A 19,015-nucleotide genomic window follows, 5' to 3' on the forward strand; every position below is an offset into this window, starting at 1 on the left:
ACTTGACTGTAAGAAGTGTTCCAATGCAGTACCTGGTTTCATTACTAGCCAGCTGATTACCATATTCTGCTAAAACAGGATTTACAAAGTGATTGTTGTCTAGTCTTCTTGTTTGTATCACTGTTTCATATTTTTGTTCCTTCTTCCTATCATCCCAATTTAGTTTACTTTCCAACTAATTAGAAAACTCTTTTGTCATAACTTTTCTTACTTAGTTTCTTTTATACAGCTTCTTTCTCCAGTTATGAAAACTATCTACTGCCTTATTTTCAAGGATACGGCTCAGGACAAGGTGAAGAAGAAACAAAATCCAAACTATGGCGGGTTATAGACTGCCACTTGGGACGTCCACAGGACGTCCCATTTTAAAAAAGGGGCGTCTCTTCTAGACGCCCCTGGCTCTAGTACGGACTCTGTCCGTACAATATGGCACCGGCCGTTCCACACGGCCGGCGCCATCTTTACATATCGGACGCTGTGCGTCCGAACGTGGCGCGGCGCTAATGACATCACGAGTGCGCCAGCGGCGCCTCGCGATGTCATTAGGGCGCCGCAGAAAGAAGCTCCTTTTTGGAGCTTCTTTTTTGCTCCGCAAGGGAGCCGCGTGGTGTGGCTGCGACGGCTCCCTTACGGAGCAAACGGCGGCGGCGGCAGACCGCCTCAAAGCGGCGGTCTATAACCCGCCCCCATACCCTCTCCATTTCTATCTTCTGTGACTTTATATCATCCAGTGTAATTTTTTACCCATAGCAATAGCAGTTTCATTTATATACTGCTTCATACCACCTAAGCAGTCTCTAAGTGGTTTACAGCTGTAAGCTAATTGCTCCCAACAAGCTGGGTACTCATTTTAGTGACCTCGGAAGGATATAAGGCTGAGTTGAGCCTGAGTCCTGGCTGGTATTGAACTTACAACCTTGATGAGCCCTGGTGGCGCAGTGGTTAAATGCCTGTACTGCAGCCACTCAACTCACAACCCTATGGTTTGTGAATGAGTGGTTGCAGTACAGGCATTTAACCACTGTGCCACCAGGGCTCATCTAGTAAAGGCTGCAGCTTTACTATCCCACTCATGAAGACATGAAATAGAATACAGTATCTTACCTTCCTCTGCATCCGGATGATCAGCCAACAAAGAGGGAGAGGAATGGGATAAAGGGGGAAAAAAAAGAATTTTAGAAAGATTCAGAAAGCCTGATACTTTGACTATATATCAGAGAAGGAAGTGTATGTGTGCTTGAAAGAACAAGAGAGGGAGGGGACAATTACATATGCTTTGTAGAACAGTTGCGTGCATTTGTACAACAACCTACAAAGTAAGGTTAGTATTTATGGCACTGCACTTCCACCAAAATCTTAATACAGCTTAATTCAAGGCTTCCTGTACAGAACCATCTTTAACAGATGAACTGATGCTTTCAGAACTCACTTAAATCATGTGTAGGCAACTGCTTGAGGCTCACCCTGTTTTCACACACTCTGTACCTTTGTAGATACACACATTTCTTTTTTCAAAACTGGCAGCAACCAGAATGTCACTTTTGGATTTTCAAACTTAAAACTATTTTCACCTTAGAACAGGTATAAGAGCTCCCAAAACATGCTTTAAATGGCCCATCAGTATCCCATTTGAAGCTTCTAGGACATACACCCATTTGTAGGCTGCCTTTTGGGGTGTGTGAAAGGGAATATAGCAGGGGCCTGTGGGAGGCCACATAATGGTCACTGTTGGCCTAAACCATATGTAGTAGATGTAGAAGTCCATCTTAGAAGAAAAGTCTCCTAAAATATTTTTGTTTTTTAGATCTCCACAGTTTTCCTCACCTAGTAAAACCTTCATCCTGTAGATTTAGCACTAAGTTGTCAGCAGTAAGATACACACGGTTTTGAGATGCTGCAATCTGTAAAAGATCAGAAATGGATCAAAATGGAGTTTAAAAAGATATAGCTTAAGCAAAAGCCCATCCAAATACAATTTTCCACCAACATGAGGGTAGGGATCAGTAAGTATTTCAGCTTGAGTTCTGGTTTTGGAAAAAAGCGTCTAGTACTGAATTTTTAAAAGCTTGCTAACCAAGCAAGACATCAAAGGAACATGAAAAAGACAAGTAGCTATTAAGGAAGATAAAATCTTTAACATTGTTACCTATTGAAATGTTATTGCTATTGTTCTAGAGTCTAGAAAACATCAGTTATGAATACTGTCTCATTACATCCCACGAACAGATTTCTTTCAACCCAGGATCCTTAGTCTTTGAAATGCCTACGCTTACCCTACTTTGCTATCTGTCTGCTTTTCCTGTAAGCCTTTTCTTGGCCTATGGTACATTGCAGCCTGTGAGTGGCTACACTTGGGTATTTCACACTGAACATGACAAAAAGGGTCAGAGGCGTCCACGCCCATGTTTAAAATACAGTAATCAACATGAAGAAATAAGCAGGGGTGGGGGGGATGGGCATATCTTGTTTGCCTTAAGTTCAGCAATTCATTTGAGCAAGTGCAAGCATACCGTATACACTCGTGTACAAGTCGACCTCATGTATAAGTCGAGGAAAGGTTTCAAGGTCAAAATCATGGGGTTTGATATGACCCGTGGATAAGGTGAGGGTAAAACCTAGGGAGCTATAATGAAGGATGGGAAGGGGCAAGTACCACTTCCATCCCTCCTTCTCTGGATCTCACCCGACCACCTAATACCACTTCCCAGGAGCTGGAGGAGTTTTTAACAGATTGAGAAGGGAAGCAAGTGGTGTTAAATGTGGAGTTTCTTCCATGGGAAGAGGAGGCTTGCAAATCGGGCTGGGAAGGGAAGCAAGTGGTGTTAAATGAGGTGTTTTTTCCATGGGAAGAGGCAGCTTGTAAATCGGACTGAGAAACTCTTTCTCTCTCACACACACACATGCACACACATGCCCGAGCCCCAGGCTTGTTTGTTTTGGGACCTTTCTAAGCAGTGCAAGTTATTAGAATCATAGAGTTGGAAGATACCACAAGAGCCATCCAGTCCAACCCCATTCTGCCATGCAGGAAATCCAAATCAAAGCATCCCCGACAGATGGCCATCCAGCCTCTGTTTAAAGACCTCCAGGGAAGGAGACTCCACTACACTCCAAGGGAGTGTGTTCCACTGTCGAACAGCCCTCATTGTCATGAAGTTCCTCCTAATGTTGAGGTGGAATCTCTTTTCCTGGAGCTTGCATCCATTGTTCTGGGACCTAGTCTCTGGGGCAGCAGAAAACTAGCTTGTTCCCTCCTCAATATGACATCCCTTCAAATATTTAAACAGGGCTATCATATTATCTCTTAACCTTCTTTTCTCCAGGCTAAACATCCCCAGCTCCCTAAGTCATCCGCGATAGGGCATGGTTTCCAGACCCTTCACCATTTTAGTTGCCCTCCTTTGGACACACTCCAGCTTCTCAATGTCTTTTTTGAATTGTGGTGCCCAGAACTGGACACAGTATTCCAGGTGGGGCCTGACCAAAGCAGAATAGAGTGGCACTATTACTTCTCTTGATCTAGACACTATACTTCTATTGATGCAGCCTAAAATTGCATTGGCCTTTTTAGGTGCCGCGTCACACTGTTGACTCATGTTCAACTTGTGGTCTACTTGGGACTCCAAGATCCCTTTCACATGTAGTCTCTTTAAGCCAGGTGTCCCCCATCCTATATCTATGCATTTTGTTTTTCTGCCCTAAGTGCAGTACCTTACATTTTTCTGTGTTGAATATCATTTCGTTTGCTTTGGCCCAGCTTTCCAGTTTATTCAGGTCATTTTGAATGTGATCCTATACTCTGGGGCGTTAGCTACAATTTGGTGTCGTCTGCAAATGTGGTAAGTATGCCCCTAACTCTGTCATCCAAGTCATTGATAAAGATTTTGAATAGCACTGCAAGCCTCCTCTTCCCATGGGAAAAAACACCTCACTGGTATATAAGTCGACCCAGGATTTTAGGGGCAATTTTGATGCATAAATTTCTTGACTTATAATTGAGTATATATGGTATGTTATATCAGAAACTTCATGATCTCAAAACTCACAGTCTTGGATATGTTCTGAGCAGCACGGATCTTGCGCAGTTTGATATAACCTGGATTCTTGCTGAGAGCTTCACCGATGTGAGGAACTGGCTAAGGCAGCATTTCTAACAGTTCTGGAACTTGGCCCTCCCCCTCCATTTTCCCCCACCTTCTGGAACCCACCCAATACAAACCTGTAACATCTTGGAACTGTGTGCATCTAGCTATTACATACTGAGCAAGATTAAAAGACAGTCACTGAACAAAAGTACTCACTTCTCTGTTAGGGGTGGGGTGGGGAATGGACTCTAGCTGCTGCTTATTGTTTTGGCAGCTGTGGCCACCCCCCACCCCCCCCAGGGAGAAAGGGAAAGAGCTGTTCCCTTTACAGAGGCAGGGCAGTACCCATTAAGGCTCACAAAACTCAGAGTTCAGCAATTCTGGAAGACACTGTTTCTAACATTCTTGGGATAAATGTATCAGTTTGCCTCCCTAGGAACAAAATAAGGATATCATTTTGGCAGCTGTAGCTTCTCCCTCAGCTTGAACAATCTTTTGCCTTTGTTCCTGTTTAGCTTTTTCTACCAGGAACTGAGCTCGTTGTGCCTCTTGCTGAGCTAGAGTGGAAAAGGAAAGAAAATCAATATCAAAGAGAATCCAGCAAAGCCTCCTCAAGACCATCTAGTCAAATCTTCCATACCATGATTTCTGTGGACTTTTGGCTCTTTAACAATTTACACTAAAGATGCCCTTCACTGGGTCAAATATTGACCCAGCTCATTAGTCTAGCAATCATCGTCATTTTATCATCATAATCATCATCAGGTCTAGCAATAACTCTCCAGGGTTATCAATATGAGTATTTCTTACAGGGATTGATCTTGTGAGATTTGCAAGGACAGCATATGTCTACCACTTAGCTATGATGCCTACTTACAGCAGGGTTTACCCCCAGGTATATGTGTATGATATAGTCACCCTAATCTTCCTTAGGTGAGGGGTGGGCAGCTGTGTGAGGCCAGAGGATTATTTTAGCGCCCAGGAGCTCCCACCACTTGAAAGAAATAGCAACAATTCCTTAAATGCCCGTGGGGGGATGAGAGGGGGAGCACTTTTGCCAGGCCTTTAGCCCTTCCTCAGCCATCTCAGGGTCAGAGAGGGCTTTTCCCCCCAAAATAGTTTATTTCAGATTTATTTTTAAACATTCTGAGTTTAAAATGTGATAAAAATGCTACTCATGCCTAATAAAGAATATTTTGGGGCAAAAAAACCTCCCAAACAAACTAACAATTTATTGGAAACTTTCAAAATGTGAGAGTCCCATTTTGCTCATTTCTGCTTGAAGCTATTACAACTTCAGGGAAGGTGTCAAAACTGTAGCCTAGCTCTTACTGAGGTGAAAAAACTTGTATCTGAGCTGTCATCACTTCAGAAAATAGATGAGGGTGACATAATGGAAATTTAAAATTTGTCAAAAGCACCTGCAGACCGTGAACTAGCATATTAGAGAAAGTGGGTTTATCCCACACTACTTTACTTTTTTATTTTTATTTTCAGGGGTTATTATTTTTTAAAAGCATTCCATTGTGCCACTCCACATATGAAAACTGAAGCCATTATATACAGGGAACCCTAGAATTTGTAGTTTGTTGTGGCACCGGAGCTCTTTGATAGAGAAGGCTAAATATCTCACAAAACTACAAATCCCAGAATTCCATAGCATTGACCTTTAGCAATAAAAGCAGTGTTAAACTGCATTAATTCTGCAGTGCAGCCTCAGATGAAAATCCACTGTATTTGTGAGAAATAAACTGTCAATGGAAGCGCACTGAAAATAATTTGGGCCCTAATCTCTGACCATTAAACCAGATTTTTCAACATGGACAACTGAAGTGCAATCATTTGATCCTATTTATTAGCTGATAGTGTACAATTACAGTGCAACACTGGACTGTGCCCTTGTGCAACCAAATGTGCAAGAAGCTATGCAGTCATGCACTTTTCAGGGGCTCCTACCCTAACAATAACCGACTTTTTTTAAAAATAAGACAATCAGCTATAAAAGACAACCCTCTTTTATTTGAAGTCAGATATAAACTCACCCACTTGCTTGGCCTCAACTGCTGCTGTATATTCCCTGCTGAAACTCAACTCTGTGATGGCTACATCATCCAGAATAAGGCTGAAATCCTTTGCCCGCTCTGTCAGCTCCCGACGGATAAGAAGAGATACCTAAAGTAACGATTGCAAAGTTCTTGGTCAAATTCAAAGATACAGCCGTGTTAGTCTGTAGAATCAGTGTGTAGAGAGATCTTGTAGCACCTTTGAGTCTAACCAAAAGAAAGAAGTCGGCAGCATGACCTTTTATCGACTCCAGTCTCATGCTGCCAACTTGTTTCTTTTGGTTAGTCTCAAAGGTGCTAAAAGATCTCTCTACATAAAGTTCTTGGTCATCATATATCGCTATGACGAAGCCCAGGGAGTATCAACCCAGGAAGGGTCACAAATTCTTAGGAGTTCCAAGGATCCCAACCATTCCTAGAAAATTCCTCAACCAACAACAAAGCTACTTGTAGTATGACTGATGTTCCCACTTTTTAAAGCCCATCTTCCTGTGAGTGGTGCGACCAGATCAATTAAACTTGTCTGTATGGGAAGGGAACAGACCTGAGCTCGTTGGGTAATGAGCTGTGAGGCATTAAACTTTGCCACTACACTTTTGAGCACTTCATTGACAATGGAAGGCAAGACTCGTTCTTCGTAGTCCAGACCGAGGCGCTGGTATAAGGTGGGCAATTCTGCAGCATTGGGGCGTGACAAAACCCGTAAGGAGATGTTTACCATCTGCAGGTCTAGAAAAAGAATAAAAACAATGAGATTAGAATTTAGTTTTACTGTAATTTCCTGCTGATCCAAAGATGGGCTGCATCCTCAGTGCAGAAATAATCCAGTTTGATACCACTTTGACTGTCATGGTTCAATGTTATGGCATCAGAATTCTGACAGAAAAGGCTAAATGACTCACAAGACTACAGTTCCTAGGATTCCATAGAATTGAGCCATGGCAGTTAATGTGGTGTCAAACTGGATTACTTATGCAGTGTGGGTACAGCCTAGGACATTGGGCAATGGATTCAAACTACAGGAAAACTACAGATTTCAGTTAGGATGGACTTCCTGAGGGTAAGAGCTGTTTGACAATGGCGCACGCTGCCTTGGAGTGTAAAGGAGTCTCCTTCGTTGGAGATTATTATTAAAGAGGCTGGACTTCTGTCTGGATGGAGTATTTCTGTACAGCAGGGGGCTGAACTGGATGGCCCTTGTGATCTCTTCCAACTCTATGGTTCTAATTTTCTTAGATCTACCTCTCTTTCCAGCTCTGCCATAAACCATGACTTAATCAAGTCAAAACTCACCACACATAGTGTTCTGAAACCCCTCTCCAGAACCACAAAGCCCTTCATGAAGTGACAACAGTAGGATGTAAAGGTCTATATAGAGGGCAGTGTATCATCCTCAGACTGGGCAGACCCAAATTCAATTATCTGCTCTGTTAAAAAGCTTGCTGGGTAACTGTGAGCTACTCATCCCTCTTTTAGCCTAAGCCATCCTGCAAGATTATTGCAAAAGATAAAGGAGAAGACCACAAACTGTGTGAACCACCCTGAGTGTTTTGAAGGGTAAGGCACAAAGAAAAAAGGATTTTGCACCTCTATATCCTCACCTTTGGAACCTGTTGGTGAGGAAATTTTCCGGGGCCGAGCTCGAATATCATAAATGACTGGATACTGGAACCAAGGAATTCTAGAGAAAAATAAACATATATAAAGATTCATTATATAGCACACATGATATTAAAAAAACCCACCATTACCACTATTTAGAAAAAAAATATTCAAATAGGTTCCTCACTTGGTGTGGGGGAAAAATTTGGCACAACATTTGACCAAGCAGTAAATTTTCATAAGACATTAAAGTGCCATACGAAATTCTATTGTTTGGTTCATTAAAACAGCAAACTATCTACAGCATTTGAAAGTTTTAAGTTTCACTTTTTCATGACAGCATATCCTCTAAAGCTTTCAGAACATCTTCAGCAGAGAAAAACCTTACTTCTTGAACACTGACAAGAGAAATTTGAACAATTTATTGATAACGGAAGACACAAATAATTTAAAAGGAATAATCTTAGCACTCTGAAATAATTTTAGGTAGACTTATTGTTTTATACATTTTTAACAAAGAATGTAAAGATACAGAATGGTGTTGGAAAACACTGATGAGCAATCACATCATTATAGCCTTCCTTAACAAATGCGCTTCCTATAACATAACCCTAAAATAAGTACCTGAAATGTAGTCCTTCTGAAAGAATGGTGTCCTGCTGAACCCCACCAATGCGATTGAAGAATATGGCTCTTTGGCCACCCTCCACTGTGGAAGCAAAGGCAAAAAATACCAGTCGCAGTTTAACACCAAGCGTAATACAGAAGTCAGACATATACAATAGCCATAGAAATTACTTACCTGTAAAGACTGACTCGCGGATGCCGTAGGCTGCAGCTCCAGCGCCCAAAAGCAGTTTTAAGGCAGTGCCCATCCCACGTGGGCCAGCAGGCAGGCGGCCTGCAAAGTCCTTCAGGCTCTGAGCCATGGCAACCTTCAAGAGAGACAGGGCCACAGAACGACAATTAAAACATCGCATTCTGTGCATCCCTAACAATTTCCCGATCCAAACTTTTAAAACTTTGACCATGACTGTCAGCAAAATACAGCCCCATTAGTGTGCTATGCGCCACTTTTTCCTTTCTATTTATAATTTATTATGTAAGTAGTTCATTTTTAAGGACACACATATTTAAATTTATGTGTGTCTTATTTGTAACTTTACATTTTAAGACCACCCTAAGTCCCAGTTTTGGGGCGAAATATTCTACAAATTAATACAATTTTTAAAATGAGTAAGCGCTGAAGCCGAAAAAGAAAGCATGTGTTTTGGACAGTTTGCTATTAGGGGAAAGTTCTCTTTTGAAGTAAGCAAAGGGATCTTGGGGCGCTTTTGAGACTCTCTGAACGAGGGAAGTTGGCAGCAGAAGTGTTCCTAGCCTCGAACCCACTTCCTCAGAGGCATTTGGTGGAGCGGAAAGCCATAGAATCATAGAGTTGGAAGAGACTGCAAGGGCCATCCAGTCCAACCGCCTGCCATGCAGGAAATCCAGATCAAAGCATCCCCGACAGATGGCCATCCAGCCTCCGTTTGAAGACCTCCAAGGAAGGAGACTTCACTACATTCGAAGGAGTATGTTCCACTGTCGAACAGCCCTTACTGTCAGGAAGTTCCTCCTAATGTTGAGGTGGAATCTCTTCTGCCAGGGGCAGAAGTCTTTGAGTCGTCTGTGTGTGAGGATGCCAATTCAGATTCAACACCCCAAATTCTTCACACACACACGCATGGTTTTGAATTGAGATTCTCACACACCAGTGACTTATAGAGGTTTGTCCCTGGGTTTTGCACTCCACCGAATGCATGGGAAGAAGTGAAATCAAGGCTAGGAAAGCTCCTGCTACCAAACTGTGTCATTTAGTCCCAAAGGTGATGCAAGATGCCTTTGTTCAGTGATTTTCCAGACCAACGCAACTAAGGATGCAGAAATAATCCAGGCCGACTCCACTTTAACTGCCGTAGTTCAACGCAATGGGATTCTGGGAACTGTAGTTTGTTGTGGCACCGGAGCTCTCTGACAGAGAATGCTGTGTTCCACAGAACTACAGATCCCAGGATTCCATAGCCCAGAGACACGGCAGTTAAAGGAGGTGTCAGACTGGGTTGTTTGTGCACTGCAGACGCAGCCGGAAAGGTTGCAATGGGTACAGACTCAGAAGCCTGCAGTGTTCTGGCATTAGCTCTTAACATGTGGAGCTCTTTACTATGGAGGGATTCAAAGATATAGTCTGGACCCACACTGCAGGAAGAACTGCTTTAACTGCCATGGCTGAGTGCTGTGGAACTCTGGGGGCTGTAGTCTCGTAAGAGACATCTGGCCTTCTCTGTCAGAGAGCTCTGGTGCCACAATGAACTACAGTTCCCAGCATTCCCTAGCACTGCGCCAGGGCAGTTAAAGCGGTCTCAGAGTGGGTTATTTCTGCAGTGGGGACACAGCAGCCACGTGACAAGAGTTACACGTGACTCTAGTCACACACAGCCCTGGCAGAAAAGCCTTCTGCACATGCCCCAAAGTCCTCTGTCCACTGACCCCGCCGGGCCTCTTGCTCTCCCTCCTTCTCCTCCTCCTCACCTTCCTCTACCGCTCCTCCGAGGAAAGAAAAGTCCAGAAGGACACCGGAAGTGACGTCACCCGAACGACCCTCCACCAGAGAGAGACGCACGCGCCTAGCCCCGAACGCCCCTTTCCCAAAATGGCGGCCGGAAGCGAAACCTCCGCGCGACCATACCACTTCCGGGGTGAATAGAGTGAGGCGAAACTCTGGCGCAGCTCTGTCCCTTTCCTAGCGGCCTGGCTCCTGGGGGCGGAAGTAAGTGTGTGACAGGAACCGGAAGTGGCGTCACGGATTGGAGGAAGCCTTCCGTTGGCAACAGCAAGGCATCTCTTCGCAACGTGGGGCACGGATGGCGGACCCCGCGGCCAGGAAGCGCCCTTCTGAAGGGGACGGAGGGGAGGATGGAGGGCCGGAGCAGCGCAGGGCCCGGCAGAGGCGGCTGGTGGTGGTCCTGGAGGGAGCCTCGCTGGAGACCGTCAAGGTGAGGGAGGGAGGGAGGGAGAGGGAGAGCCTGGCCCGATGAAGGGAAAGCGCACTTGCAGCTGCTGTGGCTGTGATTTGAGGGTCAGGCTGCATGATTACCTGGGGCTCTAGGGAAGAATAAGCCCTGGAATCATAGAACCATAGAGTTGGAAGAGACTGCAAGGGCCATCCAGTCCAACCCCATTCTGCCATGCAGGAACTCTCCATCAAAGCATCCCCATTGACAGATGGCCATCCAGCCTCTGTTTAAAGACCTCCAAGGAGGGAGACTCCACTACCTTCCATTGAGGGAGTGTGTTCCACTGTCAAACAGCCCTTAATGCCAGGAAGTTCCTCCTAATGTTGAGCTGGAATCTCTTTTCCTGGAGCTTGGATCCATTCTCTCCTAGTCTCTGGAGCAGCAGAAAACAAGCTTGCTCCCTCCTCAATATGACATCCCTTCAAGTATTTAAACAGGGCTATCATATCACCTCTTAAACCTTCTCTTCTCCAGGCTAAACATCCCCAGCTCCTTAAGCCTTTCCTCATAGGGCATGACTTCCAGACCCTTCACCCTTTTATTCCCCCTCCTCTGGACACACTCAGTGATCGATACATCTTCTTGGAATCCCACATGAATTCCAGTACCTAAGGAACCCAGCCTCTCTCGCATGACTGTTTCATGTGCCTTGCCTTGGCTAGTACTTCCCTGCTTTGGCAAGGGATTGCCCATCAACCTCCGGATACATTGCTAAGGGGGGGGGTGGAGGTGGGGCTTAATCGGGTGGCGGCAGCAAGTTACTTAGATAAAAGGTGGTTTCTAAGTTCCTCCAGTTCAGCAGGAGAGGAGGGGGACCCATAGAGAAGCCTCACATGGTTCTTCCAATGTCAGTTGACCATAGAGTTGTGCTGGAGGACCTAGAAATTCCTAGAGAGAACACCCCTTTAGGCATTTTTGGGACCTCTACTGTGATTCTATGGTCAACATCTGGCAGAGGTTGACCATAGAATTGCACTGGAGGACCTAGAGATTCCCAGAGAGGTGATTTCAAAGTAAGAACACCTCTCTGGTGTTTGTGGTTGTTCCATTTTCCATAGGGGCCATGCTCCCTTAACCCTTGCAAATGTGGAGACCTCTCTGTATTAGCATTCAGCAACAGTATGCTGCTTGGGCAGTATGTGGAGGAGGTTTGGGGTTGAGGGCTGAATGATGTCAAGGCCTTGCTCTCTACTCCACCTGAACCCAGGAGCTGGTGTAGCCCTCCCTAAACAAGGATCATAGAGTTGGAAGAGACCGCAAGGGCCATCCAGTCCAACCCCATTCTGCCATGCAGGAAATCCAAATCAAAGCATCCCCAACAGATGGCCATCTAGCCTCCGTTTAAAGACCTCCAAGGAAGGAGACTCCACTACACTCCAAGGAAGGAGCGTGTTCCGCTGTCGGACAGCCCTTACCGTCAGGAAGTTCTTCCTAATGTTGAGGCGGAGGCAATATACTCTTGTGGTGTGCCTTCCAGCTGTTTCCAACTTACGGCAACCTTAAAGTCTCACTTAGGGCAACCCTGACATGAGGTTTTCTGGGGCTGAGTGTGTGTGACGTTTCAAAGCCCTGATCTCCAGAGTTGTAGTCCAATGCTCAAAGCACACTGGGCAATATAACCTCTATCAAAATGCCAGTGGCTGAAGCACAGTTGGCTCAGAAGCCTGGCTTAGCTATGTATCCCTTCTTTGGGTAGGACGTCAGGACAGGAAAAGTGGGGTAATGCGAAGGGCCTGGACCTAACACATTTGGGTCAGGAAACTAGATCCACATCCTTAGTTCACTAGATGCACGCTGAATCTGAACCAGGAGAACGGTTCTTAGCCTTTCTGTAATTTCATATTACAGAGGCACAGCTATATTAAATTTATATAACAAGGGAGTGATGGGACTTCTTCAACTGTGATATTTAGATATTAGTTCCTGTGAGCATTTTCTACCTATTTTCATTATTGTTTTAAGTGGTTTTGTATGCTTCATTGTAATCTACTTTCAGTACACTTGTGTAGAAAAGTGGACTAGAAGCTAACAAATAACAACATTTGTTGGTCTAGGTTGGGAAGACATATGAACTGTTGAACTGTGACAAGCACAAATCATTGCTTCTGCGAAGTGGCCGGGACCCTGGAACGGTTCGACCGGACATTGCACACCAGGTACTTTCATGTATTTACTAGACAGTAATAGTTTGTGTGATGCTTAGCCACTGTGAACTGTTGTTGTTTATGCAACATGATCTTGTAGCATCTTTGAGACTAACTGAAAGAAAGATGCTGATAGCATGAGCCTTCGTAAGACTTGAATGTACTTCCTCGGGTGCCTGAGTGGAAGTCCAGAGGAGACCTATATGAGCTGGTTGCGTGTGAGAATGTCAATCGGAATTTAAAACCTTCTGCATGTTATGAAGGGGACCTATCACCTTTCTTGGCAAGATTGCCTTTGGTTTCCTCTGAGGCTTAGAGAATGTTAAAAAAAACCCTCTCTAGACCCCCTGACTTACAACAACTACCGGCCTGTATCACTGCTGCCATTTTTGGGGAAGGTGATCGAGAGAGTGGTCGCCTTCCAGCTTCAATCGATCTTGGATGAAACAGATTTTCTGGACCCATTTCAAACCGGCTTCCAGGCGGGCTATGGAGTTGAGCCTGCCATGGTCACCTTAGTTGATGATCTCTGTCTGGGCATGGACAGGGGAAGCATGTGTCCCTGTTAGTGCTTTTGGACATCTCAGCGGCTTTCGATACCATTGACCATGGTATCCTTCTGGAACGCCTGAGGGAGTTAGGTATCGGGGGCACTGCACTCCGGTGGTTCCGTTCCTACCTCTCGGGTAGATTCCAGATGGTGCAGCTGGGGGACGTGTGCTCTGATAAGAGGGCACTTACATCTGGTGTCCCTCAAGGAGCCATTCTGTCCCCCATGCTATTTAACATTTACATGAAACTGCTGGGAGAGATCATCCGGAGACACGGGGCGCGGTGTTATCAGTACACTGATGACACCCAAATATATTTCTCTGTGTCCCCGACTGATGCAGTAACTAGGGATGGCATCTCTCCTCTAAATGCCTGCTTGGAGTCGGTAATGGGTTGGATGAGGGAAAACAAACTCAGTGTGAATCCAGAGAAAACGGAAGTACTGGCGATAGGTTCCCCAGGTCTGGGCGATGAGATCTGTCACCTGGTCCTGAACGGGGTCACGCTCCCCTTGAAGGACTCGGTTCGCAGCTTGGGAGTGCTCCTGGACTCGTCGCTCCAGCTAACATCTCAGGTGGATGCGACGGTCAGGAGCACTTGTTATCAGCTTCGGCTGATACGCCAGCTGCGTCCCTACCTGGACCGGAGAGACCTTGAAACTGTAGTACATGCTCTGGTAACCTCTCGATTGGATTTCTGCAATGCTCTCTACATGGGGCAACCCTTGTACCAAACCTGGAAGCTACAGTTAGTGCAGAATATGGCAGTGAGACTGGTCGCTGGTTGTTCCAGGTCTGACCATATAACACCCATCTTGAAAGATCTTCATTGGCTGCCTATTCGCTTCCAGGCTCAATACAAGGTGTTGGTAATGACCTATAAAGCCCTAAACGGCTTGGGTCCAGGGTACTTGGAGGACCGCCTCTCCCCATATAATCTGCCTCGCACACACAGATCAACAGGGATGAAATTGTTGGAGGTCCCAGCGACACGCTATGTGAGGACCTCACAGAGGGCATTCTCTATCGTGGCCCCTAGATCTTGGAATAGTCTCCCAGATGAGCTCCGCTCCACCACATCCTTAGCTCTTTTTAAAAAGAATCTGAAGACGTATTTTTTCTCCCAGGCCTTCCCACCGTGAAAAATCTTTTCCTCTTACCCCTTTTCAGTGATGACCCTGGAATGTATATTTCGACTTCCCCCTTCTATCTGGCCCTTTTGTTGTTATTATTATTATCATGCTGGTTTTAATGCTGTTTTTAATTGATTTTATTGAAATGTTCTTATACATAACTGTTCGCCGCTTTGATCAAATTTTGGAAAAGCGGGATACAAATAAACTATATTATTATTATTATTATGTGACTTGCCCAAGGGGTTTCCCTGACCCAGCAGGGATTTGAACCCTGGTCTCCAGAGTTGCAGTCCAACGTTCAAGCCACTGCACTGCATTTGCTCCTCGTCCAGTCATTTACGAAATAGTATCCCTTTTGTTCTCAGGAGAATGCCATTAAAATGGTGTCGACAGTTTTATTTCTGTTTCAAATCACAAGTCTTCATAATCATTTTATTCTTTTTGTTGAAAATAATTTGTGTATCTGCTTGCTTGTTCTTCAGAGTGCCCTTTCTAATATTCAGCTGAAGTCATTGTTACCTAGTTATTTCTTTCCTTGTTAAAATAGCTTAATGTTTGCTTTCCCACTTTCCCCCAGAGCCTCCTGATGCTCATGGACAGTCCTTTGAACAGAGCTGGTCTTCTCCAGGTTTATATACACACAGAAAAGAATGTTCTGATTGAAGTTAACCCCCAGACAAGAATCCCTCGTACTTTTGATCGCTTCTGTGGCCTGATGGGTAAGAATATATGACCCATATTTCCCCCCTCATAAAATGCTCCAGTGAAAATATTCTAAGTTGTCAAGCCTCTTTTACTTGTTAATCACTTTTCACTCTATAATAATGTATACATGGCTGTTGCATTTCCTGAGGGGGCACTGGAAGGTAGCTCATACAGATGAAAGATAACTCTTGCTATGTATGTATGCACCTTCCTTCCACCTGCGGAGATAATGCATTTTATGTCCCAGCACTAGGCAAGAATGGTTGGAAGAGAAACAAGCATGGGAGAAACTATTGTCTCTTGAAGCTGTGAAGGTCTTTTCAGTAGCTCTGCCTTGCAGGTAACTTTAATTAGCCCCCAGCCTTTCAGTGTGGTAATGTCACACTGATAAAAGGATCACCTTCACTGAGCAAAGTAAAAGGTTAATTTGGCTTGCATGGAAAGTTTATGCAGTGCCTAAAACTAGGAGCTAAAGTAGGATTAATGGGAAGACAACATACAAAGCAAGAGAATTGGGAACTATGTACTAAGGAAAAGTCTAAGGGCAGGCTAAAGGGAGCATAAAGGAAATTGAGGACAAAAGTGGATAGCGATAATCTGAGATCAGGACAAAGATAAATGTTAAGTAGGAGGTAGACTGAGCCCTGGGGCCTATGACGATATGCAAAGATATATTTGTACACATTCATTTTAACTTTTTAAAAAGAAGTCTGGATTTTCAGCACGCCAGTAGATAAAACAAGTTGGTGGTTTATTAATACAGTGGGACCTTGGTATCTGCTAGTTAGATTCCTGGAGCCCCTGTGGATACAAAATCAGTGGATGCTTAAGTACCATGATATACAATGGGGTAGGAAAGTGGTGCAAAATCAAGGGTTTGCTTTTTGGATTTTAAAATATATATGTTTTCAAGCCATGGATGGTTGAAGCTGTGGTTATGGAGTCGACTGTATAGCTCGAGTGAGAGCCTCATGAACACATGGAGCAATCTGATAATTTAAGAGCCATGTTAGATCAGACCCAAGCCATATTTCTCTGTGACCTATAAAGTCACAGACAGCTTGGTTCTAGGCTATCTGAAAGACTGCATCTCACTATATGACCCTGCCTTGGCTCCGAGATCTTCAGGGGAAGTTTTTTCCCCCATGAATTATTTTGGAGAGTTTTAATCCAGTGTTTTTGAACAGTAACTTTTTACTTGATTTTGCTTCTTTTTATAAATGTATTAAACTGTATCTGTTTTAATTTTTGCAAGTTACCTTGAGTTTCAATATTGGGCAAAAGGCAGGTTTTAAATGAATAAATAGTAATCTGGCCCATTATTCTCTTCACATAATGGCCAGTCAGTTGCCCATGGGAAGCTCACTAGTGGAAGTACAGTTGTACCCTACATTGTGCTGTGCAGCTACTGATATACTGAGGCATAATTACTCTTATGTTGTAGGTGACTTTTAGCCATCCTGACTAGTAGTCATCATGATAACAGGAGGTGGGTTAACTGCACAAATAGTTGTTCCAAGTTTGTATTCTACCCCATTCTGTTCCACTTGCTCTCTGGTAATTAATCTTGAGCTGAAGGCTACATAAACTACTGAAGTGTCCATAAGAAAGGGGTGGGGAACTTTTTGCCTTCAAAGTATCAGTCCTAGCCAGACTGGCCAGTGATCAAGTATGATAGGGGTTGCAGTCAAGTAGTACCTGTTGGGCCAGATACAATCCTTGTTCTGAAGCAACCCCGCTGTACATATGTTCCACCAAATGAAACTCCTGGAACTACAAAAAATGAATACTGCCCAATACCTATTGAGTTGCATGTTTTGGCTGGTGAGCTTTACAAAACTTGTGCAAGACTGTTCCAGAGGAAAGTAGAGTAGGCTACAACAGGAAGAAAGATAGGTGCAGTGCACCTGTCTTAGAGGCACACCTCTGTTTCATAACTAATATAAGCATCTTACATCTCTCCTTAGTTCAGTTGTTACATAAATTCAGTGTCAGAGCTGCAGATGGACCACAGAAATTATTAAAGGTAATAATTTAACTAGTGTACTGTGATTCTTTGTGAAGTGGTTGCTGCTATTTCTGTTCTAATCATATTTTTCTTTGATAGGTAATTAAGAATCCAGTGACAGATCATCTTCCTGTGGGATGTACAAAGATTGGCACATCCTTTTCAGTTCCTACTGTGACAGATATGCGTGATCTAGTGCCAACTGCAGACCCCATAGCTATTGTTGTGGGAGCTTTTGCCCACGGCTCGGTAAGGGTTGTGGATAACAATGCATTGCCAAGTAGAGATCAAGTATCCTGCAGTGGCAGGATGCTACAAATGCTATACAATTATAGGACAATAACGCTGTGTATTTTAGGCATATTCTAAGTACTGTGCTAATATTACACAAAGCAGTACTGTTAGGGCATGGGAAACTGCCTGATACCAAACTAGACCATTAGTCTATCTACATCTGCTTGCTCTGCAGTGACTGGCAGTGGTTCCCCAGTTGTTTACAATTATGGCAACCTTATCATGGGGTTTTCTTCATAGAAATTGTTGAAAGGGGATTTGCCTGAGGCTATAGGAGCGGGGATTACCCAGTCATCCTATAGGCTTCCTTGGCTGAGCGGGGATTCAGAACCTAGTCTCCCAGTGTCCTAGTTCAACAATCCAACCATTATACCACAGTCGCTCCTCTTAGTTCTACAGTAGAGGCGAGCAAAGTGCATCCTGGGGCCAAATGTGGCTCCCAGAGCAGTTTTTGCAGCCCTTGAGCCACTAAACCAGCTATTTTCTGGCCAAAAAGGGTTCAACTATCCCTCTTACAAACAAAGTATGTTTTCAATTGGCTGTGGGGCCTCCTGCATTGTTTAATATAAAACAAAACAAAACCCGTTTAAAACTAGAAACTGACTTGACCACTTCCAATCTTGATGCATTTTAGCAATTTCTATGGCTGATGGGAATCCCAGAGTGAATAATTGACCCTGGACTCACTACACCCTGTTCTATAGGGAATACAGGTCTATTGATGATAATTGCACTGCACTGGGCCCTTGAATTCTGCTGGGGTTTGGTTTCAGGATCCCCCGTGGATACCAAAATCCATGGATGTTCAAGTTCCATTAAATATAGTGACAGTCAAATGGTGCTGCTTATACAAAATGGCAAAATCAAAGTTTTCTTTTTGGAATTTATATCTTTAAAATATTTTCATGAACATTTGAAAAAGTGGCTATGGAGGGTTGGCTGTATATTGAAGCTAATTATTTTTCTTTTGCAGGTTAATGTTGACTACACTGAGAAAATGATTTCAATAAGCAATTATCCACTCTCTGCTGCTTTGACTTGTGCCAAGATTACCACAGCCTTTGAAGAAGTGTGGGGGGTAGTGTGAGGTTGCCAATATTGATTTCATTTGGTTGGACTTGATCTGCTGACATCATGTTCTAGGGTGGCGTCTGCACATTGCATTCCTTGTTTAGGGGAATGAACCTTAATGTTCCTTTGTTCTTTTTTGTAGCAAATAAACTTTTTTCTAATGTAATTGGGTGTGTCTCTACCTCTAAGGGTACATAGCCAGGCTGGCAGTTTTTTGCTCACTGAACCTGGCTAAAATTTCAACAGTCAATTTGAAACTGAATCTCCATTCTCAATAGGATAGTAAAGATGTGTTTGGAA

General features: G+C 44.1%; 2 protein-coding genes across 2 annotated transcripts; one reads left to right on the forward strand and one right to left on the reverse strand.

The window, feature by feature from the left end:
* Positions 1-1,116: 1,116 nt before the first annotated feature.
* LOC149323458 (prohibitin-2) lies at positions 1,117-10,484 on the reverse strand. The gene is made up of 9 exons (XM_089488961.1): positions 10,322-10,484; positions 8,553-8,685; positions 8,375-8,459; positions 7,750-7,829; positions 6,693-6,877; positions 6,128-6,257; positions 4,537-4,642; positions 4,047-4,122; positions 1,117-1,901 (listed from the first exon to the last, which is right to left on the reverse strand). Exons 2-9 carry the CDS (start codon positions 8,677-8,679, stop codon positions 1,821-1,823), a joined length of 870 nt encoding a protein of 289 aa, XP_089345087.1. The 5' UTR covers positions 8,680-8,685; positions 10,322-10,484; the 3' UTR covers positions 1,117-1,820.
* Positions 10,485-10,567: 83 nt separating this feature from the next.
* EMG1 (EMG1 N1-specific pseudouridine methyltransferase) lies at positions 10,568-18,881 on the forward strand. Its single transcript, XM_089488962.1, has 6 exons — positions 10,568-10,785; positions 12,861-12,962; positions 15,215-15,356; positions 17,310-17,368; positions 17,450-17,599; positions 18,618-18,881. The coding sequence occupies exons 1-6, from the start codon at positions 10,654-10,656 to the stop codon at positions 18,729-18,731; spliced, it is 699 nt and encodes a 232-aa protein (XP_089345088.1). The 5' UTR covers positions 10,568-10,653; the 3' UTR covers positions 18,732-18,881.
* Positions 18,882-19,015: the final 134 nt, after the last annotated feature.

The sequence above is a fragment of the Sceloporus occidentalis genome, unplaced genomic scaffold, assembly GCF_023333645.1.
Source record: "Sceloporus occidentalis isolate IW3139 unplaced genomic scaffold, rSceOcc1.0.p SCAF_1, whole genome shotgun sequence".
In the NCBI taxonomy this organism is placed as follows: Eukaryota; Metazoa; Chordata; class Lepidosauria; order Squamata; family Phrynosomatidae; genus Sceloporus; species Sceloporus occidentalis.

Coding starts and splice junctions, on each gene's coding strand:
- EMG1 (XM_089488962.1), top strand. CDS start 10,654: ATGGCGGACCCCGCGGCCAGGAAGCGCCCTTCTGAAGGGGACGGAGGG. Junction 12,963..15,214: donor GACCGGACATTGCACACCAG/GTACTTTCATGT, acceptor ACTTTCCCCCAG/AGCCTCCTGATGCTCATGGA. Junction 17,369..17,449: donor GACCACAGAAATTATTAAAG/GTAATAATTTAA, acceptor TTTCTTTGATAG/GTAATTAAGAATCCAGTGAC.
- LOC149323458 (XM_089488961.1), bottom strand. CDS start 8,679: ATGGCTCAGAGCCTGAAGGACTTTGCAGGCCGCCTGCCTGCTGGCCCA. Junction 8,460..8,552: donor CCGCGAGTCAGTCTTTACAG/GTAAGTAATTTC, acceptor TTGCTTCCACAG/TGGAGGGTGGCCAAAGAGCC. Junction 4,643..6,127: donor AGTTGAGGCCAAGCAAGTGG/GTGAGTTTATAT, acceptor TTTCCACTCTAG/CTCAGCAAGAGGCACAACGA.